This window comes from Panthera leo, chromosome E2, assembly GCF_018350215.1.
Source record: "Panthera leo isolate Ple1 chromosome E2, P.leo_Ple1_pat1.1, whole genome shotgun sequence".
In the NCBI taxonomy this organism is placed as follows: domain Eukaryota; kingdom Metazoa; phylum Chordata; class Mammalia; order Carnivora; family Felidae; genus Panthera; species Panthera leo.
In genome coordinates, this window is record NC_056693.1 from 18,080,816 (window position 1) to 18,097,202 (window position 16,387).

Sequence of the window (16,387 nt, forward strand, 5' to 3'; positions counted from 1 at the left end):
ACAGGATGGGTGCCTGGGTCAGCTGCTTCCTCCCACTCATTCCCTGGGGGTGGCTGGCCCGCCCAGCTCCCCTGCTCCGCACCCAGCTTTCTCAGCCAAGAGCAGCCCGAGTGCTGAGACGCCCTGGTGACCGCTCTGGGGCTGGCCACTTCCTTCCCCGGCACCCGGGGTCCCCACTGAGGGCAGCCTCACAGCTCCCAGGCCCTCTGCGGGCTGGAAGGTACAGGAGAAGTTGAGGACAGTCACCTTTAGGTGACAGTATGGGCGGGAAGACAGATGGGAGAGACAAAGGCCACCAAAACCAAGGCAGCAAGGCCAAGAAAGGGCACCTGCCTCTCATCCTGGTGCCCCTGACCCAGGCTGGCTTCCACCTAGTGGGTCCCGCCCCACTGGGTTCCTACGCTGGCTTCCCTGGTTGGGTCCTGCCTGTGGTTCCTCTCTCCTCAGTCCCCTCCATCCCACCACCTCTAGGAGACGCCAACCACCTGTCTCCTTGGATGCCCCCATCCCCACCCTGCGCCCCAAATTCCTAAGGTTGGGAAATCGGAACACTTTTGCACCTGCCTCATCCCATGTCTCCCTCCCTCCCTGATGCTTGGGCTCCCTCTCTGTTTCAACACAGATTCTCGGACTCACAATTACAGCTCATTACCCTATCGGTGGCTGGCCCTGAGTCACGAGGGAGGGACACAGGGCTGCCCAGCCCTGCCACCTTCTCCCAAGCTGCAGTATAAGGAGTAGAGGCAGGGAGGAGGACTCTGGGAAGGCAGGGGAGTCTGGGAAAGGAGGGAGAAGGCTGCACACCTAGAGGGAGGGAGAAGTCTGAAGGAAGAAGAGAACAGAGGAGACCACGCAGCAGGGAGGAGGAGACAGGGCAGAGAGAAATAAATTCGTGTGGGAAGAAGGCAGGAGGGAGAGAAGGAGCGAGCCGGAGATGAGGTTGCAGGGCTCCCTGGCCTGCCTCCTGCTGGCCCTGTGCCTGGGCAGCGGGGGGGCTGGCCCGTTGCCGAAAGAAGGGGAGGGTGCGGGAGCAGGTATCGAGGAGGCCGTGGGACACGGGATGGGAGACGCCATTGGAAAGGGGGTGGGAGATGCCATCAGCCAAGGAGTCGAAGAGGCTGCTGGCAAAGGGACCGGAGAGGCCGCCGGCTCTGCAAGCAGGGGGGCCACGAGCCGTGGCGCGGAGGAGGCAGCCCACGTCCTTGGGAACCCTGGAGGTGAGGCAGGCAGGCAGGCTGAGAACATCATTCACCGAGGAGGAGATGCGGTTCACAGCTCCTGGCAGGGCGTGCCTGGCGGCAACGGTGCTTGGGTGAGTAGCGGGAAGCTGGGTGTGGAAATGGGAGGCCGTGGGTCCCCGGGCTGAGAGTCTTGGAGCGGGTTGGAAGGGTGACCCATGGGAAGGAAGGTGTCTTACTTGTGGCTGTCTGCGGTGGTTTCCCTCCACGTGATGCGGCCTTCGTCTGCCGCCTTGGGGTCTCCGTCCCCCTGCCTCGGCCTTTGTCCCGCCCTCCCCTGTCACCAGGCGGATGGTCACGCACACTAAGTGTGGGCGCGTTGCTCTTACAGGAAACCCATGGCCAACCTCCCTCTGGAGGCCATGGCATCTTTGGCTCCCAGGGTGGCTTTGGAGGCCACAGCCAGGGCAACCCTGGAGGCCCGGGGACTCCTTGGGGCCAGGGATACCCCGGAGGTTCAGATGGCAGCTTCGGAACCCACTCTCAGGGAGGCGCCTGGGGCCAAGGAGCCAACGGAGGATCTTTGAACTTGGGGCCCAACGCTCAGGTACGGTAACCACCCCAGCCCTGATGCTCGCCACCTCCCGCCCTTCGAGCCCACAGTCCCCACGCCTCCCTCATCTGCCGGTCAGTCCCCATCAGTCCCCCGCTCAGCCTGCCCCTCTCTGCAGGGGACCGTGGTCCAGCCCGGGTACGGCTCAGTGAGAGGCAGCAGCAACTCACACACAGAGGTGAGGGGACGGGTGTGGGCAAAGCAGAGGGTGTTCGGGTGCGTGGGACAGAAAGGAGGCAAATTGAAGAGGAAAGAAAGAAGGATTGGGGCGGGGTGGGGGGAGCGGACTGAGGGACAAGGCAGCTTGGACAGGGAAGAGACGGGCCGGGCCAGGTGACCAGGAGGAGGGGAGGGGAGTGGGACGGGGAGTGGGGGAGAAACACGTGGGGAAAGGGGCCAAGCCGCAGGAAGCGGGAGAGCCCGGCCGCGAGGGCAGGGGCTCTGACTGAGGTCTGGAAACTCTCCCCTGCAGTGCACCAACCCCCCGCCGTCCGGCTCAGGCGGAAGCTCTGGCAACTCCCGGGTAAGGGGACAGGCGACTGGGCGGCTGGGGGCATTTTGCACAGCGGACGATGGAGTCTCTGCTCCCCTGAGACCGTGCAGGGAATGTGCCCGAGCAAGAGGGGGAGGGCGAGGGGGAGGGGAGCAAATGATCCTGATGTTCTCGACTCTGGTTCTCATTCTGGTCTCTTCCTGCCCCTCAGGGAAGCGGTGGCAGCGGCGGTGGCAGCGGCGGTGGCAGCAACGGTGGCAGCAACGGTGGCAGCAGCGGTGGCAGCGGCGGTGGCAGCAGTGGTGGCAGCGGCGGTGGCAGCAGCGGCGGCAACGGTGGCAGCAATTATGGGCCCAGCTGGGTGAGTCCTGCTCCCCCTTGAAGGCAGAGGTGCAGCCCGGACCCCGGCGGTCCCTGCGAGGAGACAGCCTCCAAGGTCTTCCCGAACGCTGGCGTCGCTGTGGCCCCGTCCTGGGCCCCTCGGCCCCTGCACCCCACCTTCCCGGCCCCAGCAGGCGGGGTTCCTTACACACACCCCCTTGGTCCCCACAAGGGGTGTCCTGCCTGCTGCCAGCTCACGGGGCTCCCGTGTCTTCTGCTCCACGCGGGTGGGGTGCTCTCCCTCCCGTCTCACCCACTGCTGTGCCAGTGTCCACTGGGCAGATCTGACAAGAGATGGGGGTGGCAGACGGAAGGAGAGGGGTGGACACGGGAAAACAGGACACCTGCTTGGGAAGCTCCCCGGGGAACAGGGGCAAGCCTGTCGCACACATGGAGAGAGGACATTTATGGAGCCGTGGTGTAGATGACACTGATACATACGGGACACGTGGGGCCCCTACAAAAGGGGTGAGGGGCCAGGAGGGGACCACGGGCTCAGCGTGGGCTCTCCCACGGAGGGGTCTGCCGTGGGGAGCACCATCGGCTTCCTTAGATATCTGGGAAAGGTGTCAGGCCACAAGAGGGAGGTGACTAGGACGAGCCAGGCCACGTAAACTGCTGTAATTTACTGCTCCTTGTACTACCTGCTTCCCCATCTAGGACCGTCCCTTAGAAAATTCTAGGAATTTTGATCAAAGCAGCTACTCAGGCTCCCAGGTAATTACGGATCTAGGGGTCCCTTCCCCTTTCCAGGTTCCAGGAGAGGGGGAGAGGAGGAGAGTCAGGAGGACAGACGGAGCCCCTGGGTGCCAGGGTCAAGGCTCTTCACTTCTGGCCTGTGGGGTGGGGGAGGGAAGAGGAGACAAAAGCTTGGAATCCCCAAACTGGCCCACATTTCTAAATACACTTGGCCACACGGACCTTTGTGTCCCGAATAACTTCCCTCGGTGACTGGCTAGCTAAAGACGGGAAGAGATGGAGGCTGGGGACAGGGGAGTAAAGAGAATCATAACACCCTGGAAACGATCTGGTTCTGGCTGAGTGCTTCGGAGACCCCGTATGGACTCTTGCTTTCCCTCGTAGGGACACACTTCTGGCTCTTCCTCGGGTAGCAGTGGCGGCGGAAGCGGTGGTGGAAATAAACCCGAGGTGAGTGTCCGCTGCGTGCACACCTGCACAGATCTCCCTCCTTTCCCCGGATGGGAGGGAAAACAGGGGGTGCCGAGGCCCCTCGCGTGCCGGGAGAGTTGGGAGAGCGACGGCCAGAGCTGAGAGGGGGTGCGCTGCTGGGGGCGGGTGTGGGCTAGCCTTGGGGGTAACATGCTGCAGTTTGGGGGCTGGGATTGGTTTCCAGGTGGCAACAGAGAGAAAGCCTTCTCTCTCTCTCTCTCAGTGTGACAACCCAGGGAATGAAGTCCGCGTGTTTGGAGGATCTGGGGGTCAGGTAAGAGCCAAACTTAGGACTGTGCCCACCCCTGCTCAGCCCCAACTCCGTCTGTGGGGAAGAAACCGAATCTCCAAAATAATAATGAATGGCAAATCCCCACGTGGTGTGCCTCACTTTATACCATGGATGGGGCGGTGAAAAACCACATAGAAACCGGTCCTTTTAGAAACGTCATCATTTCAAATGACCTACACCCACCTGGCCAACAAACAGAGTCCCGTGACCTCTTTGACAGCGTTGGAAACCGTGTGTCGAAAGCGTGCGCTTCCCTCCTGGTTATTCTGGAAATCTGGGCTTTCTGTCAGCACCTGCAGCACTGACGAGAGGAAGTGTTACGCTAAGGTCCCCACCAATCACCTACGGTTCTTGAGGTTCTGAGTCAGCAGGCCTGGGGTGGGGCTGAGATTCTGGTTTCTATCAGGTTCTGGGCAAAGCAGATGGGGCTCGACTGTGGCTGGTGCAAGTGCGGCCGACCATCGGGGAGAAGGCTCCCTGAATAACAGGCTCTTCGGATATTAGAGATACTAACCTCGATGGGTAGACAGGTGTCAGAAAAGCTCCCAGCCTGTAATTCTGTCTCTAGTTTTTTATGTAGCAAAGTCTTAAATATGTAGTCAAACATATCAGTCTTTTCTTCTATGGTTTCTGCTCTTAAGAACACAAAGGCTTTTATTTTCTTCTAGAACTACTTCTATAATTTCATTGTTTCTATTTAACTCTTTAATCCATCTGGACTTGACTTTGCTGTATACAATCTAATCCAGTTCCTCAGATCAGCTGGACTCAACAACCACACTTTGGATCAGAGCTGTGGTGCTCTCTTATGAGGGGAAAATCAGATAAAAACAGAAGGGAGGGAACCAGTGAGGTATAACTGTCCCCCTTACACCCTCCCCCCCCAAATACCGAACTGGTGTTCCCAGCTGTGTGCACTGAATTATTTCTACCACTGATGTAAAAATGCTGATTGTAAATACCTTCATATTTTGGGAGAGCTTCTGCAGGGGTTGTACCTTTTTTTTTTTTAAGTCTATTTATTTATTTTGAGGGAGAAAGTGTGAGTGGGGGAGGGGAGAGAGACGCAGAGCATAGGTGGGGGAAGGGCAGAGAGAGAGGGAGACACAGAATCTGAAGCAGGCTCCGGGCTCTGAGCTGTCAGCACAGGGCCCGATGAGGGGCTCGAACCCATGAACCATGCGATCATGGCCTGAACTGGAGTCGGATGCTTAACCGACTGAGCCACCCAGGCGCCTAGGGAGCTCTACTTGGTTAAACGGGCTCATCTGTGCTGGGCACTGCTTTCTTTATGGCACATGAATATCTACCAGTACAGGTCCTCCCTTGCTGCCTGTCTTTTCCAGTGTTTTCTCACCTATTCTTAGACACTTACTCTCCCAGATGAATTCCAGGATTATTTTGACATGTTCCAAAAGAGAATCCCATGAGCGTTTATAGAAGAATTGTATTAAATCGGCACCAACATTTGCAGGGATGGACCCAAGATCTAAAACAATGACCTGTGTTTCGTGTCTCATCCTTCAGGGCTTCCAAGGAGGACAGGGAGGGCCCGGCAGCTCTGGTGACATCAGGGTAAGGAGATGACAGGCCTTGAGAGTAGAGACTGGTGGCAGGAGAACGGGATGGTGATCACCTCTGCAGTAGTGATACCAACAGGGCAGATAGTCTCACGTCGCAGCCCAGTCTTCGACCTTGGCCCTGGGAGTGCATCTTAGTCCCGAGGAGTGGGGGTCTGGAGGCGCCTACCTCTCACTCAGGAGGAGACAAGCCAGGCTACTTCCGGGCCTCCTCGGCTCCCACTGACTCTCCAGCTAGTGTCACCCTTCTGACCAAAGCAAAACATCAGCCCAGCCTGGGCCCTGCAGTTTGAATCACTTTAGTCCAACGGTCTGGTTGGCTTCCACCTCAAAACCAGAGGATAATTCAGATGCTTTGATGGCAAGGACCCTTCCTGGTGGATTTTGGGCAGTTTGCAGACATGAACAGAAAGAGGTGGTTATGTCACCTGTAAGTATCTTAAGTGTGCAATAGCCCGGTCGACAAGAAGTTGAGGCAAGATTTTCCAGGGAAGATGGAGCTGCCCGGGGAGAAGAGCCTCTCTGGGGGTCCCGGGAAATCTCCAGTCCCGATTCAGGAGACCCTTGCCCACATTCTGCTCTCCTGCCCTCTCGTCCCGCATCTTCCCTGCTTCCCCACCGACTCTTCTCCATTTTCTGTCTCCCCAGGAAATAAGCAAAGAAGGCAGTCACCTCGTTGGGGGCTCCCAAGGCAATTATCAGGTGAGCTTATCTCGGAAAGGGACAGCTTTCCGAGAAGGGACGGTGGGGGGTGGGGACAGAGTGCTAAGGGACCGGGAAAAGAAATAGAAGCATCGGTGTCTTCTCGCTTCTGCTCGGAGTCTGTGGCGGGTAACTGTCGGGAGACCAGATGGGGGTCTGGGATCCCTGTCTCCTCCATTCATTCATTCTCTCCTTCCTTTGAATGGCCGTCAGAGCCACGTTATCACTGTGAAGGGAAGGATAGCCGGAGGTAACAGAGGGGTCAAGGGGCTGTATTTGGGAACCACACTTAAGAAGGCAGTGTTGACAAGTGGAAAGGCAGTGAATTTTGAGGTAGTAGTTGGGGGTTCAAATGACAGCTGTATCACCTGTCATCTGTGCATCTTCAGACTGGTCAGTTGACCTCTCTGAGCCTGGGCCTCCTCTTGGGTCAAATGGGGCCAGCAAAGCGAGCAAACTTGCTCACCACCCCCCCACCACCGCCTGAGTTACGGCAGAACTTTCTGCGACCACTAAGGTGGTTCAGAATCTGGACCCTGGAGGCCAACAAGGAGACAGATCCTGAGGCAAGCTGCCGACGGCTCTGACTTTAGTTTCCTTGTCTGTACAGTGGAGACATCTCCACGCAGGAACGTGGCAGGTTAAGGCACCGTGCTAGGCGCCTCGTGGATCACACGTCACATACCAGCAGTGTTTGGGGGGCAGGCTATGCGGGGCTGGGGGGGGGTGGTGGGCAGAGTCAGAGTGTGAATATGATTCAAGGGACTGGGCAGGGTTATTCTAGGAAGTGGCAAATAGTCCAGGAAGGGGGGCTTCCTAGCTGCTGTGTGAAAAAGAAGAGAAGGTGGCTTTACAGAGAGTACACAGAGCTTGAGCCAAGGCAGAGGTGGTGAGCCAGGAGCAGGTGGCCAGGTGGCACGTGTGACTGGAGGCACAGGCTTTGAAAATCAGTCCCCCTTCCTACCCAGTGGCAAGGGTCCGGTGGTGAAGCTGTCAGTGGGATCAATACCTTGGTGAGTGGAGGCATCACCCCACCTTGGGTCCGGACCGTGGTGTCAGGCAACCCACGGGTCCCCTCCTGAGCCCCAGAGCGCCTGCCCCTGCCTCTGGCTCACAAGCCGGCTTCCCACTCTCATCCCATTTCTCCCCGATGCCTTAGAACTCTCAGACATCTCCTGGGCTCTTCAACTTCGACACTTTCTGGAAGGTGAGTTCGGCCAGGTGGCTCTGCTCACTCTGTTGGCAAGGCAAACCCCTGTCCCTCTGCCCCGCAGGCTGAAGTCCTCTTTCCATAACCAACCACCGTCAGTGGTGGACCTTGACCTCTCCTGCCCCGAGGCCCTGAGCCAATTGCATTATGACCCAATTTGCCATTTTCCTTTTTTTTTTTTTTCTTTTCCTCTGCAGAATTTTAAATCCAAGCTGGGTTTCATTAACTGGGATGCCATAAACAAGGTAAGGGCTGGAAGGCTATGCCATTCCGATCCCCAGGAGAGAGGGGACTGGAGAAGAGGTGTGGGGACCTGGGGAGATGATGGTGGCCACTAAGGGAGCGTTTTGTCCAGTGCTTAAAAAGAGGGACAGGAATGACGAGGAAGGACAGAGGGGTGGGCTGGGAGTCGGGGATGAGGGAGTGCCTCTTTCGGGTCTCAAGCAGAGGGAAGCTTGAGCTTCTCTGAAGCTCAGTTTCCCCTTCGAGACCTGGAAGGTTAAGGGGAGCATGAAGAGGCCTAGTCCTCGGGAAACCGGAGAGGCCGCAGAGGCCGGGTAGGCGGCGGACTGCACCTTAGTCGGGAGGACTGGGAGGGAGGACCGCCGGCTGAGAGAGGAGGGAGTGTGTCCCAGGTGCCTGCTAGGGGCCAGGCGTGGTGGGCTCCGAGCCTGCGTGATCTTAGGAGGCGCTTGGGGCCCTGAACCCCCTTCTGCTTCCTCCCTGCCCACGCCTTCCACGTTCAGGGGACCCCCTGGCAGGTTGATTTGACACCCGAATAGCAGAGGCAGATAAACAACCCACACAAATACCAAAGGCAGAATTTGCAAATGACGGTCGAGCCGGTGTGCTTTGTTTGATCCACTCTTTTTTTTTTAATTAAATGTTTATTTATTGAGAGAGAGAGAGAGAGAGAGAGCTCGCCTGCGTGCCTGTGAGAGCATGAGCGGGGTAAGAGCAGAGAGAGAGGGAGAGGGAGAATCCCAAGCAGGCTCCACACTCAGCATGGAGCCCAATGTGGGGCTGGATCTCACCAACCATGAGATCATCACCTGAGCCAAAATTAAGAGTCGGACGCTTAGCCGACTGAGCCACCCAGGTGCCCGGTGATCTATTCTTTTTTTTTTTTTTTTTTTAAAGCATTATGAACTAGTTGCCAAAGTTTAAAAACTGAGAGATTTTACAAAATGACTTGGAATTCCGGCTTCTCTTGAAAAACGTGGCAACGCGGGGCCCCTCTTTCCTCGAGCTCCCAGAGACAAGAGCTGAGTGGCCACTGCTTCTTGTGTGTGTGTGGGTGGGGGGGTGGGGGGGGTGGGAGGGGCTTGTTCTCCAGGAGCCACAGGCCCCCTGCCTGTCACAATCTCTGAGTTCCTGACCTGTAACAACAGAAACAAGGCGAGGGCCCCTAACCTCTAAAACTGGCGGGGGAACCGAGGTGGCGGTGGCGGTAGGCAGGGAGGCGAGGACAGAGCCCCGCCCTCAGCAAGTCCAAGTCTGCCCCCTGGGGAATAAGGTGGGACAGTGAAAGATACAGGAGGCAGAAGGTCCCAGCGGCAGCGCGGGTCTGGTTTGGATGAACCACAGGAGCAAATGGACTGTTTCTGTTTTATAGAGAAACAGCCCTCCCCCCCGCAACCCCCAACCCCTATCACGGGGAACTTAGGCCCAGAGGCACATGCTCATACTTCCCCGGGTCCTGGAAGGCAGTCGACATTCTTACACATCTAGGGGGCCGGTAAAAGGAGAGCGCTCACGGTTAGGCAGGATCCATCTGGGGCGGCTTCCCCAGGAGCAGGTCTAGGAAGAAGGGCAGGACAGAGATGGGCAGAGAAGAGAACAGAGAGCCCATCTCCTTCACAAGGAGGGCCAGACTGACCAGTGACGACGAGGAGAATATACATAACAGTTCTTGGCACGTATGAGGTTTTCAAGCCCAACTGGAATATCCAGATTTGACTGGATGACAGCCGTGGGCAAAAAGATCCCTGCGGATTTCAGCAGCGGAGGCCCGATCCACCCCTGACTTGGCCCACTACGGCCTGATTCCTATTCCTTGAGCTCCCTCTTAGAACTTATTTCTCTGCCCAGGACCAGAGGAGCTTTCGCACCCCGTGACCTCCAGACAAGGAGCTACCAGATGGATGGGAGCCCCCCTCCCATCCCTTCTTAAAACATCGCTATCCCACCGTTAATCTCAACCCTTACCCTCGAAATAAACCTTAGCTGCCCCACACTCCTGGTCTCTGCTCCTTTCTTACGTCTCCACTGTTGTTCCCCAGGGTGCGGGAGGGGGGTGTCTGGAAGGATCAAAGTGCAGCTCTCAGCTTTGGGAAATGGGCTGGAGGCGGAAGGGAAGGTAAAACGGCAGGAAGTTCTGGGGACAGGTCCTGGTCCTGAGGTTCTGAGTTCTGGCAGAGGCTGGGGGAACAGGGATAGTCAAGAGCATGCGGTATGCGCCTGGGGAGGGGAGCTGGTTAGTGGCGCCCAAGAGCTAGCCTTTCTCTCCCTCTGCTTCCAAAAGCCATTTTCTGGTGTCCCTAACGACACCCGGCTTCTCTCAAACCTTAGTCACGATGAAATTCTGAAGACCGAGCAGCGGTGGTAGCGGGAACAGGGGCCTAGGTGAGCAGGGGGCCGGGCTCCGTGCTAACCTGCACCCCGCCTTTCCTCTACAGGGCCAAGTCCCGTCCCCCAGCACGCGGGCCCTCCTCTACTTCAGCCGGCTCTGGGAGGTAGGAGACCTCTCACTTTTCAAAGAACTGGGGATCCTGGTCATCTGTCCCTGTCGCCACCTCCCTCCAGCTCCAGCCCGCTGTCACAAAATTCACCCTCTTTTCACTTTTGAGATAGCAATCTCACCCATATACCAGAAGCGCCAACACCCTTGAACTCCCCTGTGCTTATTTTCATCTAACCCCCGAACCACACCCAGGCTCCAAAACCCATTCCTGCACATCAGCCCCCAACTTCCCACCAAGCTGCAGCACTCCCTGCTGAGGCCCACTCACCTCTTCTCCTCCCTCCAGGATTTCAAACACAACACCCCTTTCCTGAACTGGAAAGCAATTATCGAGGTAAGGGTGGCAGAACCTTTGGGGTCGGGTGCTCAGCTCTGGGGACGCGGGATCTAGGCCCTGGGCAGGGACGTGTAGACTCGGTCCCCGTTGTTCACCCTCCCTGCTGACGGAGGGTGCCTCCCTCCCTTCCCACTCTCCTCCCTTTCTGCAACGCTGAGTGGGGGTGGGTTGGGAGGGAGAAGCCGTGAGTCACTGGAGAAGGAGTAGGGTGGGCGGTCCTCCCGCCGATAAAAGCTGAGGCCCAGGGCTGGGGCCTCCACAGGCCCAGGAACATGAAGCCAGCCACCGTCTCTGCTCTGCTGCTTTTCCTGCTGGGTGTGGCCTGGCTCAGGGGGAGCCACAGCTGGGTGGGTACTGCAGGGTGAGCAGGTGGCGGGGACACGAGGTGGGGAAGAGGCAGGGGCCTGGAGCTGGGGTCGACTCTCTTCACTGGAAAGGGGGCTTTAGGGAGGAAAGCTGGAAGAAAACAGGGGGCACAGGGGGAGAAGGGCAGGTCATGGTCAAGAGCAAGCAGGTGCAGTGGGTCTGAATATCTGGGTTCTGGGAAGGATGGGCAGGACCTCTGGGTCCTGCAGGAGGCCATACCTTGATTCTGTGTGGCCGAGAGCCTTTGGGCTCTGAGGCAAAGGTGCACTCACTCATGCATGTGGGCCAGGCAAGTGAGGCTGGGCAGATGGGGCCATGCGAGGGGGGAGGCCAAAGCCCTTCTGCTGTGTACAGCCACGCGCTCAGGGATGGCCAGTGTGCCATGCCATTTGATGGAAATCTGATTTTTGTTTTATTTCTTTTTTTTTTTTTTTATTTTAGAGAGAGAGAGAGTGAGAGCAGGGCAGAGGAAGAGAGAGAGCACGAGCAGGGCAGAGGGGCAGAGGGAGAGAGAGAGAGAGAGAGAGAGAGAGAGTCTTAAGCAGGCTCCATGCTCAGCACAGAGCCCAACGAGGGGCTCAATCCCACGACCCTGGGATCATGACCTGAGCCACAATCAGGGGTCTGACACTCAACTGACTGAGCCACCCAGGCGTCCCGGAAATCTGATTGGTAGCTGTTCGCAATTAATTTAATTTAAAAATGCAGACCAAGCAAAAACTTTCTGGAGGCCTGTGGTCAAGCAGTTTGTGACCTCAATGTTGGGGCTAAGAGTGGGGCTAAAAATCAAGGGAGTCAGGTGAGAGGAGGAACATCCTAACCCTGTGTGGGGGCAGGTGAGAGTGGGGGCTCCAGGTGGAGAAGGGATGGTCGCAGAAACCGATCTCCTCTTCTCCCGCTGAGAATTCTCCTCTCGCCTTGACTGTGGAGGGGAGACGGCCGCGCACCTGTGCCTCACCTGGCTTCACGGGCTTCCTTGTGTTTCTCCCCTTTCTCTCTGGCCCAGAGCTAATCTAATCACCCCGCTTTGCCTCCATGTGCTGAGGGTAAGAGCCCGTCCTTCCAGGAACCCTGTGGGAACAGCGTTTGTGAACAGGGATTGCGGGGCCCAAGGAAGGAGCAGGGCTTGGTGTTGGCAGAACGTGGGCTGGGCTGAGGTGCGCGCCTGCCCCAAGGAAGCCCGTGGGGGCACCGCTCGCTTGCCATCAGTCCTGCTCAGTCCCGGGCCAGTCTGCCTCAGCCCCAGCTGCACGGTGGGGGTGGTGTTGCCTCGCTCCCCCACACTCAGTGTGGAAACCTGTCCTGTATCTATCGGGGCCATCAGTTTCCTCCGGGCTCCCTGCCTTCTCTGTAGGTAGCGCTGATCACGGACCACGGACAGGGGTGCGGTGGGGTGGGCGGGGTGGGTGCTCCGGCACGAGGGCCGAGCCTGGGCAGCAGGCTCGACTCTGGCAGGGCCGGAAGGACCGTGGACGAGGCCACCCTAACTGTGGCTCCCTCTCCCTTCCAGGGCGCCGATGCGTCATCGCTCCAGAAGAGGTCGGGCGGCGCCGGTCAGGTGAGTCCGCCCTTTTACCTGCCTTCGACGGCCCTTGGTCCCTCTCGGTCTTGTTCTCAGCGCTGGCCAATCTGAAACCCTCTCTCCTTCACACCCCCATTCTGTCGTTTTCTCAGTCGGGCACGGGATGGCAAGAGGTGGCGGCCGTAACTTCTAAGGTAAGACACCCGTCACTGGACCGCCGGGTTCAGGTCTCACTTATTTCCTTGGTGTCCTGCCCTCATCTCCTAAGCGACACTTGAGGAGCTGGGAGAGGTACCGGGAAGGAGGAGGCAGGGCCATTCGGGAGACGACCGCAAAGTGAGGTGAGGCTGCGGGCTCTGGCTGGCCCGAGGAGATTCTATAGAAAAGAACGCATGACACAAGGAAGCAGGGGCTCGGGGACAGCTCTGGCCCAGGCAGGGAGGTGGGGTGTTTATTCCACAGCAAAATGCCCTCCCCCTCTCCTGCCCCCCGCCCCCGCCCTCCTCCCCACTCTCTGGTTTTCTTTCCGCAGCACAACTATAACCAGCAGGTACACCCTACTCCTTCTGGTGGGCAGTACTCAGCCAAGATCCCTTTTAAGGTAAGGCTCCAAGTGCCCCGTTTCCTCACTGAGGTGGCTGCCAGGTTTAGCTGAGGCCGAATCCTGTTTGTTTTGAAAGTCTTGTCTGCGAGGAGACTCGGGCTCCCTGAGAGCACTTTGGAAGCGATGGGTGAGAAGAACACGGAATCTTCCAGGGAACGTTCGGTGTTCTTCACACGCACCCACTCGGAAAAGGTTACAAGGTAGCAGTGGCTGCATTGCAGGCGGAGGAGAAAACTGGGAATGAATATCCTCTCAAAGAGGGATATAAAAGTCACATGACACACAGGAAAAGGAGCAGCCTTTGCTTTTTTGTTTTTAACGTTTATTTATTTTTGAGAGAGAGATAGAGTGTGAGCGGGGGAGGGGCAGAGAGGGAGGGAGACACAGAGTCTGAAGCAGGCTCCGGGCTCCGAGCTGTCAGCACAGAGCCCGACGCGGGGCTCGAACCCACAGACCTTGAGATCATGACCTGAGCCGAAGTCGGACGCTTAATTGACTGAGCCTCCCAGGCGCCCCAGCAGCCTTTGCTTTTAGTGTCTGTTTCCTCCACCTCTTTGTTGATTTCGTGGAGGGTGGGGGGAGAGGAAGGCACACCAGCACTTGGGCGGCTTGGGGGCGGCGGGCTTGCCCAGAAACTTTTGGCTGGTGGGAAAATTAATGCTTCATTCCACAAAAGAAGTAATAGGAAACAAACAAACATACAAACAAACCCTGAGAAGGGGCCCCTGGGTGGCTCAGTCTGTTAAGCGTCTGACTTGGTTTGATCTCACAGTTTGTGATCATGATCTCACAGTTTGTGAGTTCGAGCCCCACCTCGGGCTCTGTGCTGACAGTGTGGGGCCTACTTGGGATTCTCTCGCGCACTCTCTCTCTCTCTCTCTCTCTCAAAATAGATAAATAAACTTAAAAAAGTAACAACAACCCTGAGAATTTTGTTTCATTCAGTTACAAGGGAAGCCATCTTACAGACTCAGTAAATGAATGTGCTAAGTACTAATTAGGCTGGTGAAAAAAAACAGGCCCTATTCCCCTCCAACTCTCAGAATGAGGAAGCCCCTGCCCTCGCGGCCGGACTTTTACTGAGAGATCAGAAGTCACCTACTGACTGGAAGCAGGTGACAGAGCAGCCAGCGCTGCCCGTGGGTGCCCACTCGCCAATTTCTACCCGCCCAGCGACAGGGGGCACCCACCTTTCAGTCTGCCTGGCCAGCGTGTGTCATCTTGGGTCAGACGTGTGCAGGCTGATGAGTCCGCTTTGAAAAAAAAAAAGTCCGTGGGCTGAACGTCCACAGTCAGACCCAAGGACCTTTGCCAAGATCTTGGTCTGAGCCCTCCCCTGCCCTGGGGTCCCTACTGAGCCCTGAGGACGAGGCCGAGGACACGGAGGGCCCTGTGGCGCCCCCATCATCTCCTCTGATCTTCTCTTTACAGGGGGTAGCCACGCCTTCTTCCTCGGTGAGTACCAGGGCGGGGAAAACGTGGCTCTTGAGACAAAGGGTCTGAGGCCAGAGGGTGTGCAGGAGACAGGGTGACGTCCACTCAGACGTTCTCCTTGTCCCGCAGGCTTCCCGGGTGCAGCCTGGCCTGCTGTGGTGGGTGAAGTTCTGGTAGGTGAGTATCCGAGCGAGCCGCACGAGCCATGGTCACCCGGGGGTGCACTGAGGTCCCTGCATCTGCTTTGTTTTGCGTGGAAGCTCCACGGGCACTGAGGAGGAGCCCCTCGTGTGGCCTGTGGAGGAAGACTCATAAGGAAACGGGAGCACCCTCTGAGTGCCGAGTGCGGGCCTGACAGGAGGAGAGGTTGAGGAAGGGTCTGGGGTGACAGGTGCGGAGGAAGTGAGTCGCCAGGGCGGAGGTGGTACGAGATGACCTGGTCAGAACCACAAAATCTGTTTCAGGGAGGAGCAAGAGCGAGGGGACCCGCAGGCGAGACAGGTGGGACTCCGCGAGATTTCGGGAGCACCGAGACTGGATGAAGGGGACACCTGGTTTCAGCAGATTCCGGAGTAGCCACGGGCTACCGTTTGCTCTTTTCTTTTTTAGAAGATTATTTCCAGTCATGACTGAGGCCCCGAAAAACGTCAGTCTTCGAGGAGCCCGACCGGCCCCGTCCCTAGCTCTCCCCTCCCTGTGTCAGGCTTGGTCTAGGTGCCGACACCTGTTTTTTCCAGGTTGGGGACCAAGTCTGTCTGTCCCTTGTATCTTGCAACCGCACTGTGGGGTCTCCGTGACCAGCAACTTCATCAGATAAACCCGCCACTTTTCTTCACCTACTCCGTTTTGTGACCTGAAGTCGGTGTGACAGTTCTTCAGAAGAAGCTTCTCCTCCTCCTGAGTTTCTTTATGGAAATAAAACCCGAATCTTGTTTCCCTAAGATTTCTCACACTGTATTCTTTAATGTTGTGCTGGTGGCCGGGACCAGGGAGGACGGAAGTGATTTAGGGGTAGATGACGTGGCTTCCCACCGACAGTGGCATACCAAATGGGGGGGTGGGGGTGGGGCTACTGACAAGCAGTAGCTAGCTGATGCCACTGTGCCTCAGTTTCTCCATCTGTAAAAAATCATCTTTGTCCAGTCTGCGTCCGAATGCTGTGCCCCTGAAGGTGAGGAACTCACAGGTGTGTTGCTAGCCTGAAAAGGCAACACGGAAGCGATTCACATCAGGAGGTCGGGGTAAAGAGCTTTTCAAGAGAGGAGGCCAGTCCCAGAGGGTCAGGAAGGGGGCAAGAATAGGGGCCGGGGGCCTAGCAGAGCATATGCCTCGTAAACACAAGGCCTTGTCTGCCTTGTAAATACACTGAGGTGTGGATGAATGAGGTCGTGTGCTTAGGAAGTTGTGGGCAGGAGGCTCATACCCAGTGCTTTAGCTCTGTGTCTCTGGGAGGCAGAGGGGGTGGTGGAAACTTCTACTCCATTAACGTACCAAGGAAACAGGCAGAGGTCCTTGGTGCAGGCGGAGGCCAGGCTTATCACAAGCCTACGAGCTCTGCAGACACGGCCGGAGAGTCTGTACTCAGAGTCTCTGAGCCAAAGTCTCATCCAGGCTGTAGAATGTGCCCCAGTTAGGGAGTCCCCACCAATCATCTCCCACATTCCTGCGGGGACCCAGGAAGTAAAAGAAGGACAGGAAGCTCCCTTCCAGCCTCGGTGACATCCCCCCCCCCCCCGCCACCTCCAAGACCCCAGGTTCCCTG

At 57.3% G+C, this 16,387-nt stretch overlaps 1 protein-coding gene across 1 annotated transcript; it reads left to right on the plus strand.

Annotated features, from left to right (window-relative positions):
* The first annotated feature begins 247 nt into the window (after nt 1-247).
* On the plus strand, nt 248-15,566 carry DMKN (dermokine). The gene is made up of 21 exons (XM_042919184.1): nt 248-1,312; nt 1,570-1,785; nt 1,910-1,969; nt 2,264-2,314; nt 2,496-2,645; nt 3,326-3,382; nt 3,749-3,814; nt 4,059-4,109; nt 5,655-5,702; nt 6,356-6,409; nt 7,378-7,422; nt 7,569-7,616; nt 7,817-7,864; nt 10,298-10,354; nt 10,649-10,696; nt 12,576-12,623; nt 12,740-12,781; nt 13,120-13,188; nt 14,623-14,646; nt 14,755-14,802; nt 15,090-15,566. Exons 1-20 carry the CDS (start codon nt 935-937, stop codon nt 14,800-14,802), a joined length of 1,608 nt encoding a protein of 535 aa, XP_042775118.1. The 5' UTR covers nt 248-934; the 3' UTR covers nt 15,090-15,566.
* The last annotated feature ends 821 nt before the right edge of the window (nt 15,567-16,387 follow it).

Coding starts and splice junctions, on each gene's coding strand:
- DMKN (XM_042919184.1), top strand. CDS start 935: ATGAGGTTGCAGGGCTCCCTGGCCTGCCTCCTGCTGGCCCTGTGCCTG. Junction 6,410..7,377: donor GCTCCCAAGGCAATTATCAG/GTGAGCTTATCT, acceptor CTTCCTACCCAG/TGGCAAGGGTCCGGTGGTGA. Junction 14,647..14,754: donor TAGCCACGCCTTCTTCCTCG/GTGAGTACCAGG, acceptor CTTGTCCCGCAG/GCTTCCCGGGTGCAGCCTGG.